We start from the raw sequence: 12,386 nt of genomic DNA, 5'->3' as shown, positions 1-12,386 counted from the left end.
ATAACGTGATATAGTGATATTTAATGTTTTCCAGCAAAAACTGATATAAATATCAAATGGAAAAACTGTCAAGCATAACGATATTCTGCTTTTATATCGGCATTGCTATGTAATGTAAAAGCTGTTTTTTGTCCTCAGCACATGCATCCAAAAGACTAATTAGATTATTCATGGAGAATTGCACTGCTTTGCTACTACACATTGTAAAAGTGTTTGCAGTGGACTTGAGGCACTGCTTAAAAACTTACTTGATAAAGCACGTTCTCAATGGACATTTGAAAATCAAATTGTAGTAGCTAAGCAGCTGTAGAATTTGGCTCAAGAAACCATTTCTGGTATCCATTTAGAATTATACAACGTAGGTATACTGGCAAAGTAAGGTTATTGGCTTAACACAGTAATTCAAAAACCATGTGAATTTCATGCTGCAGTGAAGGTATATTCTGAGCGGTAAAATAAGTATGCAAGCAAATTCTAAACAGCATACTTGCTCAGAAGATCTGTGTGTCATTGAAGATGGACTTGGTACAGTTGCTTCAACTAGTAGGGCCAATTTTAGAAGTTTCTTGCTGATTGCTTATGTTCTTGAAAAGGACATCTATCTACTTAATTCAAAGGCATTCTTCACTCAAAGGGACGTGCTGTCTAATTTTTTTTAACCTGATCCAAATGTAGAAATCTTGGATGTGCTAACTGATTGTATTCTATGAAAGACTGATGCTACGATGTGTACTGTAACAGTGTACATTGACCTTGCGTTAGGTATCATCACCACTGTCACCGTGTTTAAAAAGAAATCTATGAAAGGTATTATAAAAATGACCTTAAGTAAAATAGTTAAAGTGATTGTTTTGTATAGGTTTTTAATTCAGTTAGAATCATTCTGTTCTCAGTAGAATGCCATTTAAAATCTTTCTAAAAATGCAGATTATGCTCATTAAATGTACTCTTACGCAGTTGTTTCTATTTGAAGTAACTTTTATTACATAGTTATCTCATCAGGTGTATGTTAAAGATTAAAATATGTAATACGATTCTTACTAATTAACTTAATATCTCTGCTTCATTTTTGAAGGAAAGCATTTATTACACAGTTTGTTTTTAAAATCTGTAAGTTATTTTATTTAAGGGGAGTTAGAACGTAAAAAATTTTTTTTTACTTTTTCGGATTTTCATCTCATTATAAAATTTGCAATTTTCTGAATAAAATGATTTTATATATGTATCTCCTGCCTTTACAAATGTCTGCTTGTGTCTGTGTGTATGCGGATGGATATGTGTGTATGTGCGCGAGTGTATACCCGTCCTTTTTTCCCCCTAAGGTAAGTCTTTCTGCTCCCGGGATTGGAATGACTCCTTACCCTCTCCCTTAAAACCCACATCCTTTCGTCTTTCCCTCTTCTTCCCTCTTTCCTGAAGAAGCAGCCGTTGGTTGCGAAAGCCAGAATTTTGTGTGTATGTTTGTGTTTGTTTGTGTCTCTATCGACCTGCCAGCGCTTTTGTTTGGTAAGTCTCATCATCTTTCTTTTAAATATATATATATATATATCACTTATAAACTTACATGAGAAGTATTTTATTTTATTTTTTTATATATAATCTAAATCAGTTGAAAATGTTAAAAGTTTTACGTGCATTACTTCAGGATCTAATGAAATTGATAATGTCCAGAAGAAGATGGGCACCAAGTTGAGGAAGTTGAAATAAAGTTTGAGAGACAAGAAACTTTCTGATGGTGAAACCATAAGAGGCTGGCTGACAGACAAAATGATTGATGAACCACAGCAGTATTATGGGATGGCCATTATAAATAATACTGAGGATTTGTTGGAAATGAAGCAGGCAGTATGGCAGTTCATACAGCCATAAACATTGAACTCCAGCAGCAGTCATGGATATCATAAAACCTATTCACAGAGACCTGGCAAATCCTGAATTACTGAAGAACTGTGTGCATGGTCAGACTCAAAATCCCAATGAGTTGTTCAATAATCTTATTTGTACTCGCGAACCAAAAAGTTTTTGTTGGAATGAAGACAATGGTGGTCATGGGGGTGGGGGTCAGTGTTGCTGTTATTGCTTTTAATAATGGCAACATTGGTGGAGTGAAAATGGTACAGCATATGGGAATTAATCCTGGAGCAAACTACATCAGAGAACTTGAATGGCTGGACAAGGGTTGCATTGATAAAGCAGAGTATGCAGCACAGTTGGCCCCTAAGGAGTCCAGAAAGAAGAAGAAGAAACTTGGAAAAAGATCAACAGGATGATATACAGTATGGTGCAGGGTGCTTCTGAGTGACTAAAATTAAAAAGTTAAACATATATTAAGAGAGTTACAATCTTTTAAACTTTAGAAGCTGGTCCTGAAAATGAGCATTTTCTATTGCATTTTTCCCTAAATCCCAGAAACTGCTTCGAGTAGAGTATTCAAATTGTCAGGGAGTAATAACATACATATCCTTAGTCTACAGAACTAAAAAAAAAAACGAACATAGTGTTACGTATAATTAAAATTATTTAGGATAACGTCCAAAAAAAGTACTTCTGAAAGTGGCTGAAGTGCAATTATTGAAGTTCATTAGTCCCAGAACATGCAGTTTAATGTCCTGTAAAAGTTTCATGTCAATGGCTACAGTGGTTCCTGAAATACAGGGAATTCAAGTCACTAATTTTAACGTTGTCTGGATATGGCATTCAAACTCCCCTTAATATAGCTTTCTTAATTTTGGCTCTTGAGAACTCATCTTGAAATGTAAATTATGCTGTAAACACACTAATGGAAACATTTATTTAGCACAAACAAAGAGGATGTTTTTGAGATTTTCCACAGTATATTTTTTTCATATTGTAGCAAAGTCAAGAATCATTGTGTTGCATTGACTCAAGCTTCAGCTTCCTAGATGAATATTTTTGAAGTTTGTTTCGTGGCCATTTGGGAGCAGTGAGCAACTTTCATTTCTTGTACTCTTTGTATATTGTAAATGTACAAGCAGTAAATAATGAATAATAAAATACCTGACCCTGTGAGATCCAGATTACTGTGACCCTTCTGGGCAAGCAGTGTACTAAACAGGTGCCATGTCTAGTGATAAGTCCTAATTTTGAAGATATTTACATGTGGTGCAAAACTATAAACTATGAGGGGCCGATTAGTTTCTTGTGCAAAATATTTAATGATATTTCCATACGAAATATGAATTTGTTGCTGTGGGAGCTAAGTGATTACTTTCTTGAATAGAATTTTCTCTAGGCCATTGCCAGTAGCTCCTCCAATCCTCAATATATTAAAATTCAAGAATTCCAAAATTTTTATATGGTCACTTTAGGCCAAACAATACTGCTTAATTCCGAAAAATTAGGAGCCATAACTGTCACAATAAATTTGTCAAGTAGTATTGTATTCGAAAGGAATCAATACTTTCGATTTGTAATATGCACATACAAAAAAAAAAGAATCAGTTATGTTATTACAGCTTATTTTTTGAAATTGCTTTGGCAAATATACTGATTGAGCAACCTCTCTGTGTGTCAACGTGTTTCCCAGATGTCTGCAGCACCTGAAAACTGATTTTTCTAAATGAGGCCCTTGCTTTTAAAATATGTATGTTTAAATATGTATTGTTAATGAGCTAGGAAAGGAAAATGACTGAAGAAAAGCTACATCAGATTTGAATTTACAGAATTTGAAAGACTGAAATTATCATAATTTACTCTTAAATACTCTTAAATAGCTTTTGTTGGAGGTATGATGCAGTATTGAGTGTTGATTTGTGTGGTTTGTGATCTAAAATAATTAGATAAAAAATCCAGTTGAGTTATAAGATCTTCCTGTCCCATGTACGATTATTGATGTCTATAGAAAATTCTTTATTACTTTTCCAGACTCTGCGTGCTCACCATCTGAGAAGAAAGAATGTCTGAAGAACGGTATGTCTGATGGCAACATGCCAAGCGAAAATTGTTTAAAATGATTTTGATATTAGTACCGTGTTTTGTCAGATAGTAGGACATTAAATTGAGATCTATTCTATCGTTTAATCTTTAAAAAGTCAACCGTCAATTACGTCACCAGCTATGTGGAGGATAGCAGTAGTATTAGTGATAGGTGTCTGTATTAGATTTAAGCTACCACGTGATGTCTCGATGTCGAAGTCTCGAGTAGTTAAAAAAATTATCTTTTTTCTTTGTGTTAATGCCATTTTAGTGCACACATACCCGTGCGACAAGTGTCGTCAGTTTTGACACGAGTAGTCCCGAGGTCTCTGAATTTGTTTTCTCGGTGCCGGTTAGACGACCCTGGGGTACCTGAGCTGGGGACTGATAGGCGCCACCTTAGCTGTGGGCACGTATGGTGCAGTGGTGGAACTTTGTGTGCTACAGCGAATTGGCGGAGGGAACTTTGATTGATTACCAGGATCGTGAGGATGTTAAAGAATCTGTATAAAAACATGTCAGTCTCAAGGTGAGCTGCAGTCATGCCAATGAAATGTTTGGCTGTTGAGGTGGAACAGTTGTTAGTAGGGGGGACCTGTTGCAACTTGTGGTGTGTCCTAACATTCCTGTGGGAACAGCCATGGCTTATTGTTAAGCTTTTCAAAGTATGGTGGATAGCCATGTGAATGAAATATAAAAGACTATATGTAGCTTATTGTGCCGAGATAGACACGAAGCCACGCCTACTACTGTAGTACGAGTTTATATGCCAACTAGCTCTGCAGATGACGAAGAAATTGAAGAAATGTATGATGAAATAAAAGAAATTATTCAGATAGTGAAGGGAGACGAAAATTTCATAGTGATGGGTGACTGGAATTCGGTAGTAGGAAAAGGGAGAGAAGGAAACATAGTAGGTGAATATGAATTGGGGGAGAGAAATGAAAGAGGAAGCCACCTGGTAGAATTTTGTGCAGAGCATAACTTAATCGTAGCTAACACTTGGTTCAAGAATCACAAAAGAAGACTGTATACATGGAAGAAGCCTGGAGATACTGACAGGTTTCAGATAGATTACATAATGGTAAGACAGAGATTTAGGAACCAGGTTTTAAATTTTAAGATATATCCAGGGGCAGATGTGGACTCTGACCACAATCTATTGGTTATGAACTGTATATTAAAACTGAAGAAACTGCAAAAAGTTGGGAATTTAAGGAGATGGGATCTGGATAAACTGACTAAACCAGAGTTTCAGGGAAAGCATAACGGAACAATCAACAGGAATGTGGGAAAGAAATACAGTAGAAGAAAAATGGGTAGCTTTGAGGGATGAAGTAGTGAAGGCAGCAGAGGATCAAGTAGGTAAAAAGACAGGGGCTAGCAGAACTCCTTAGGTAACAGAAGAAATATTGAATTTAATTGATGAAAGGAGAAAATACAAAAATGCAGTAAATGAAGCAGACAAAAAGGAATACAAACGTCTCAAAAATGAGATGGACAGGAAGTGCAAAATGGCTACGCAGGGATGGTTAGAGGACAACTGTAAGGATGTAGAGCCTTATCTCACCAGGGGTAAGATAGATACTGCCTACAGGAAAATTAAAGAGACCTTTGGAGAAAAGAGAACCACTTGTATGAATATCAAGAGCTCAGATGGAAACCCAGTTCTAAGCAAAGAAGGGAAAGCAGAAAGGTGGAAGGAGTATATAGAGGGTCTATACAAGGGCGATGCACTTGAGGACAATATTATGGAAATGGAAGAGGATGTAGATGAAGATGAAATGGGAGATATGATACTGCGTGAAGAGTTTGACAGAGCACTGAAAGATCTTGAGTCGAAACAAGGCCCAGGGAGTAGACAACATTCCATTAGAACTACTGATGGCCTTGGGAGAGCCAGTCCTGACAAAACACTACCATCTGGTGAGCAAGATGTATGAAACAGCCGAAATACCCTCAGACTTCAGGAAGAATATAATAATTCCAATCCCAAAGAAAGGAGGTGCTGACAGATGTGAAAACTACCGAACTATCAGTTTAATAAGTCACAGTCGCAAAATACTAACGTGAATTCTTTACAGACAAATGGAAAAACTAGTAGAAGCTGACCTTGGGGAAGATCAGTTTGGATTCCGTAGCAATATTGGAACACGTGAGGCAATACTGACCCTACGACTTATCTTAGAAGCTAGATTAAGGAAAGGGAAACCTACGTTTCTAGCACTTGTAGACTTAGAGAAAGCGTTTGACAATGTTAACTGGAATACTCTCTTTCAAATTCTGAAGGTGGCAGGGGTAAAATACAGGGAGGGAAAGGCTATTTACAATTTGTACAGAAACCAGATGGCAATTATGAGTCGAGGGGCATGAAAGGGAAGCAGTGGCTGGGAAGGGAGTGAGACGGGGTTGTAGGCTCTCCCTGATGTTATTCAATCTTTATATTGAGCAAACCGTGAAGGAAACAAAAGAAAAATTCGGAGTAGGTATTAAAATCCATGGAGAAGTAATAAAAACTTTGAGGTTTGCTGATGACATTGTAATTCTGTCAGAGACAGCAAAGGACTTGGAAGAGCAGTTGAACGGAATGGATAGTGTCTTGAAAGGAGGATATAAGATGAACATCAACAGAAGCAAAATGAGGATAATGGAATGTAGTCGAATTAAGTCTGGTGATGCTGAGGGAATTAGATTAGGAAATGAGACACTTAAAATAGTAAAGGAGTTTTGCTATTTGGGGAGCAAAATAACTGATCATGGTCGAAGTAGAGAAGATACAAAATGTAGACTGGCAATAGCAAGGAAAGCGTTTCTGAAGAAGAGAAATTTGTTAACGTCAAATACAGATTTAAGTGTCAGGAAGTCATTTCTGAAAGTATTTGTATGGAGTGTGGCCATGTATGAAAGTGAAACATGGACGATAAATAGTTTAGACAAGAAGAGAATAGAAGCTTTTGAAATGTGGTGCTACAGAAGAATGCTGAAGATTAGATGGGTAGATCACATAACTAATGAGGAGGTACTGAATAGGATTGTGGAGAAGAGAAGTTTGTGGCACAATTTGACTAGAAGAAGGGATCGGTTGGTAGGACATGTTCTGAGGCATCAAGGGATCACCAATTTAGTATTGGAGGGCAGCGTGGAGGGTAAAAATCGTAGAGGGAGACCAAGAGATGAATACACTAAGCAGATTCAAAAGGATGTAGGTTGCAGTAGGTACTGGGAGGGTCCACAGCTCGTGGTCGTGCGGTAGCGTTCTCGCTTCCCACGCCCGGGTTCCCGGGTTCGATCCTGGTGGGGTTAGGGATTTTCTCTGCCTCGTGATGACTGGGTGTTGTGTGCTGTCCTTAGGTTACTTGGGTTTAAGTAGTTTCTTAGTTCTAGGGGACTGATGACCATAGATGTTAAGTCCCATAGTGCTCAGAGCCATTTTTCATACTGGGAGGTGAAGAACCTTGCACAGGATAGTGTAGCATAGAGAGCTGCATCAAACCAGTCTCAGGACTGAAGACCACAGCAACAAAAACAACAACAACAACAACAACCACAACATATATAGCTTCCATTACGTTGTAATAATATTACGCCAATGAGAGGTCTCTCTTTGTACAGTGTGAAGTGAATGCGGCATGTAGGCGTGGAGCCTGAGCAGTGGTAGAGTGCACTATTTTATGGTGCCCCCAGTTGCAGATGCTTTGGAGGGGCTGCCATAGAATAAGCAAGCAGACCTCTTTAAGAATGACAATACTAGTAAAGACACAAAAGAGACTGGTCGATTTTGGGTGAAGGTCCAGATTAAAAGTTATTGTTATATTGTCAGTAAGGTTCCAGTGTTGCTGCTTAAAACATTTACCAATAATTAAGACAGTTGTTTCAGAAGATTTCTATTTTCAAGTACCTGCATATACAGAGTTTGAGAATTACAATGTGCTATAGTTCCATAAGAATATTAGACTTAATTTTTTGTAAGTGAAGAATTTTGTGAGTTACTGAGTTATAACTGAAAATGCAGTTATAATTTTCGTTCAATGTGTACATCTATACTCTGCAAACCACCGTGACGTACATGGCAGAGAGTAAGTCCCAAGTTAATTATTACGGACTACACAAACAACTGTGTTGTAATTAATTTTTTATATTTCTAAATTATGTAAGTAAGAGGGAAACATGTTTATGTTGTCCAGATGAGTGTATAACATCTGGCGTGACTGTATCTGGTGACTGTTCTTGTCGATTGGGTGCTGCTTTATACTGTGTGACATATTTTGATATGGCATTATAGATATTCCCTGAAATGTTTTTAACAGTCAACACCATAGATGTTTTATATTTACATAGTAAGCAACTATGGTCAGAGGTGATTATATCTTTAGGTATCTCAAGTACGTGTGCCCTATCTTTGTTCGCAATTTATATCAGTGTTGTTCTGAAATTTAAATAATGTCTGGTGTGACTGTTCTTGTTACATTTCATGTGAAATTCAAGAAATTGCAGTGTCATGTTAGGTTTCACACAGCAGAGTGTGATATTTTAGTTTAAAATCCTGAAATATTTAGTGTAGTTTAGGACAGCTGACACCACAGTGCTTTATATTTACATAAGAACAGACATCGGTCGGAGGTAAAGATGTCTTTAGGCATCTCTGGCATGCGTATCCACTCTTTCACTGTCGACTTTTATCGATTAAGTCAGTGAAATTATCTAAATAATTTTTGTGTTTGAAATTGGTGTCTTCATTGAGAATTTCCTTCTGATATTTTTTTTTTGTGTTCTTCCAAAATATTCATTTCTGATTATTTTGGTGTTTTATGTAATAATTGTAGAGTGACACCTTTATTCTGGCTTTCGAGGGGAATACCATCCCAGGGGAAGTCGAGGTTGTGTGTTACTGATGTGATGTGAAGTCGTACGTCCTGCCACCCCTGAGGTGCTTTCAGTGCTCGTGTTTCGGGCATATGTCTCCCCTTTGTATGGCGGACCCTCTGTGTGGTGACTGTGGCCACACACTCCCTGAGGGAAGGCCCTGTGTTCTGCCACCTGTGTGTGTGTCAACTGTCACGACCGCCACTCTCCGCTCTTGCCAGATTGCCCAGTTTACAAGAAAAAAAAAAAAAAAGATCAAAGAGCACAAGTCCCTGGATTGTCTGTTTGATTCTGAGGCTTGCCAGAAATATGACCACCTCCACCCAGTGTCGATTTCTTCTACTTTTGCCTCTGTTGCATCCATTCCCTCTTCTACCTCTTCCTTACCCCAGCCTCCTCCCCCTCCCCTCTAGGTGCTGTCGCTCACCCTCCCGAGCCAAAGAAATGCCCCCTTCTTCGATGCCTCCCCACCTCGACCCCTGGAGGTGTCATCTCCCCCTTCGCTACCTGAGTCTGACATTTATGGGTGTCGCCCAATCCTCATTGGTGATGACGACTGACCTGGTGACACGGTCTCCCCTCGGCTTCTTTATGTCTAACCTGGACTCTCACCACACGATAACCCAGTGGAATTGCAACAGATATTACTGTAATCTACCAGAAAAACAACTTGTTTCCTCATATTCTGCATTCTGTCTTGCTCTTCAAGAATTGCACTTTCGTGATGACCATTCTAAAATGTTTCGTAGTTGTCGGGCATTCTGTCGGAACTGTGACATCCCGGGATATCGTCTGGAGTGGTCCGCACTTTGGTTTGCATCGATGTCATTATCGACTGAACCTCCATTCGTACCACTGTGTGTGCAATAGCGGTACATGTGTGAAAGGTTCCAGCGATCATCCCTTGCAATATCTACCTCCCTCTAGGTAGGTCAGTTCCTTATGTTGACCTGCCTACCTTAATACAGCAACTCTCATCCCTGTACCACTTCCTGGGGGACTTCAGTGCACACCACCCACAGTGCACACCACCCATCTGTGGGGGAGTGCCACTTCCACAGGTGGGGGTGTTCTAACTGACCAACTTATGACATACTTCGATTCGTGTCTGCTCAGTGATGATTCCCCTACCCACTCGGTGCCACCTTTTCTGCTATCAATCTCACAATCTCGTCCCCTGTTTTTGTGTCTTCCCTGGTTACCCACGATGATCTTTGTGACAGTGACCACTTCCTGATGATGCTATCGTTCACCTGCCGCCACCAGGCAGACGGTCCCCCACATTAGGCTTTCCACAGAGCCAATTGGCCTTTATATATGTCTGGTGTGCACTTTGACACCTCTCAAATTGCATCGATGTGATCGTGCAAGACATCTCTACCACTATTCTTCATGCTGCCGATACTGCTATCCCACTATCCACAGGTTCTCCTCATCGACCAGTACAGTGGTGGACCGAGGATGTAGCAGTTGCTATCCAGGACTGCAGACAGGCTCTGCAATGATTTAGATGACACCCTTCACAGACTAATCGCTTTTAAGCGTCTCCGTGCTAAAGCACGCTGCCTTATTAAGCAGAATAAAAAGGAAAGGTGGGAGCACTATGTTTCTTCTCTGGGAATGTATGCCTCGTCATCACAGGCTTGACCGAGCTTCGTAGCCGTCTGGGCCGCCAGCGACAACAAACTCTCAAGAGTCTTATTGTACAGGGTACTTTGTGTACTGATCCGTGGGTCCTCGCACAACACCTTGCGACACACTTTTCGACAGCATCGCCATTCTCTGCTACCTTTCTCTGGCAGAAATGATGAGTTGAAGAAACCCCCGTCAGTTTCAACTTTCACCAAACTGAATCCTATAATGAACACTCCAATGAATGGGAATTCTTGCAGACTTTTACCTCTTCACATGTCACAGCCCCAGGCCCGAATGCCCTCCACAACTAGACGATCCGACACTTGGGTGTCACCCAGGGGCAGATGTCTACCCAGGGTCTTCAACCGCATTCAGCTCACTGGTGACTTTCCCTCGCAATGGCGAGACAGCCTGGGAAGAACCCGACGTCTGTTGGCAGGTACGGCCCAATTAACGTGACCGACATACTGCTCGATAGAATGGTTAGCGGCAGTTTGTATCGGGTATTCGAATCTTGGGGCCTTTTTTCCCCGTATCAGCGTGGCTTCTGGGAAATATGATCTCCATCTGAGCATTTACTCAGATTGGAAACAGCACTCAGAGCGGCTCGTACTAAGCTCCGGCACCTCGTTGCAGTTTTCTTTGACCTTGGGCCTTACCTGCATGAGGAAGGTTAATGCTCTCCACCTCGTGGCCCACACATCTTGGGGTGCAGACCATGCTACTCTTCTCTATCTGTACCGTGTTCTGGTTTGCCCAGACTAAATTATGGTTGTGATGTTTATGGCTCGGTGTCTCCTTCCACTCTGAAACTACTCAATCCTGTTCATCATTATGGGGTGCGTATGCCTATCAGTGCCTTTTGCACTTGTCCCGTCCACAGACTACTTGCAGAACAGGGATTCCCCCCTACAAATACGACGAAGCCAACTTCTAGTTTCTTATGCAGTCAGCATTTGACAGTTCTGTGACCATCCTGCGTACCCTCCTGATACCTGCCCTTGGGTGGGATTGCTGGTTTGAATATGTCTCACTTCCCTCTGTTGGGATCTCCAACTCCACTCACTTGAAAGTGGCCTGTGCATTTCCTCTGCCCTTCCCCCTCGGATGGTGCCTCGACCACAAATTAGAATTGACCTATTGCACGGTCTTAAGGTCTCTGTTGCCCCTATGATATTCCGGCATCTTATATGATCCGTCCATGAAGAGGTCCAGGGGTGCTACCATCTTCTGCAAGATCGATGATACTCTCGTCACCATTTGATCTCTGATACTGATGACATGCTCTCTGTCCTTGGGTGTGCCACTTGTTTCGTTGCATTCACCACTGAAACCGTAGAGAGCTTATGGATGGTGTTACTCCGGCTTCAAAATTGTTTTTGTGCAAAATTTGCAAATCCAATTCGTGCTTCCAAATGACATCTTTTTGCAGAGCCGACATTGTTCAGAGCAATGACAGTCAAAATTTTGAATTGACATTCGAACGCAGCCATTCAGTTCAAGCACATAAAATTTACTATTCGTTTGGCCTTTGCACTGACCATAAATAAAGCGCAAGACCAAACATTGGCCGTATGTGGATTGAATCTGGAATATCTGAGGAGATAAATTAATTTCCAACATTTATTATTACTTAGGTTAGAGTTCATAGATCTAAAACAGTCACTAGTTAGATTTAAGAGATCAACCATTCTTAATTTTGTTCTTCAGTATCTAACTACATTAATGTATTTGAAGCATTTCAATTATATTGAAGAAAAGATTTTAGTTGAAGACATATATTTTGCTAGCGATGTCTGTGGCAGGATAATGTCTTCCTACCGGATCCTCTAGTATAATTATAAAATTAAAGTTTGTGAAAATTGCAGCCCTGCGAAATAACAAAATGAATTCTGTCTCTGAGAAAGTGCACTACATCTGTAGCAGTTGCTAAATTGTAGAGATATTGATGC

At 40.0% G+C, this 12,386-nt stretch overlaps 1 protein-coding gene across 1 annotated transcript in view; it reads left to right on the top strand.

The window, feature by feature from the left end:
- The window catches only part of LOC126092089 (DNA mismatch repair protein Msh6), a 325,870-nt gene that overhangs the window by 15,517 nt on the left and 297,967 nt on the right, over positions 1–12,386 (top strand). Inside the window, exon 2 of the mRNA XM_049907512.1 lies at positions 3,886–3,930. Coding sequence (XP_049763469.1) covers positions 3,886–3,930 — 45 coding nt within the window. The remainder of the gene's footprint in view (positions 1–3,885; positions 3,931–12,386) is intronic.

This window comes from Schistocerca cancellata, chromosome 7 (assembly GCF_023864275.1).
Source record: "Schistocerca cancellata isolate TAMUIC-IGC-003103 chromosome 7, iqSchCanc2.1, whole genome shotgun sequence".
NCBI lineage: Eukaryota > Metazoa > Arthropoda > Insecta > Orthoptera > Acrididae > Schistocerca > Schistocerca cancellata.
This window is presented reverse-complemented; position numbering and strand designations above follow the sequence as displayed.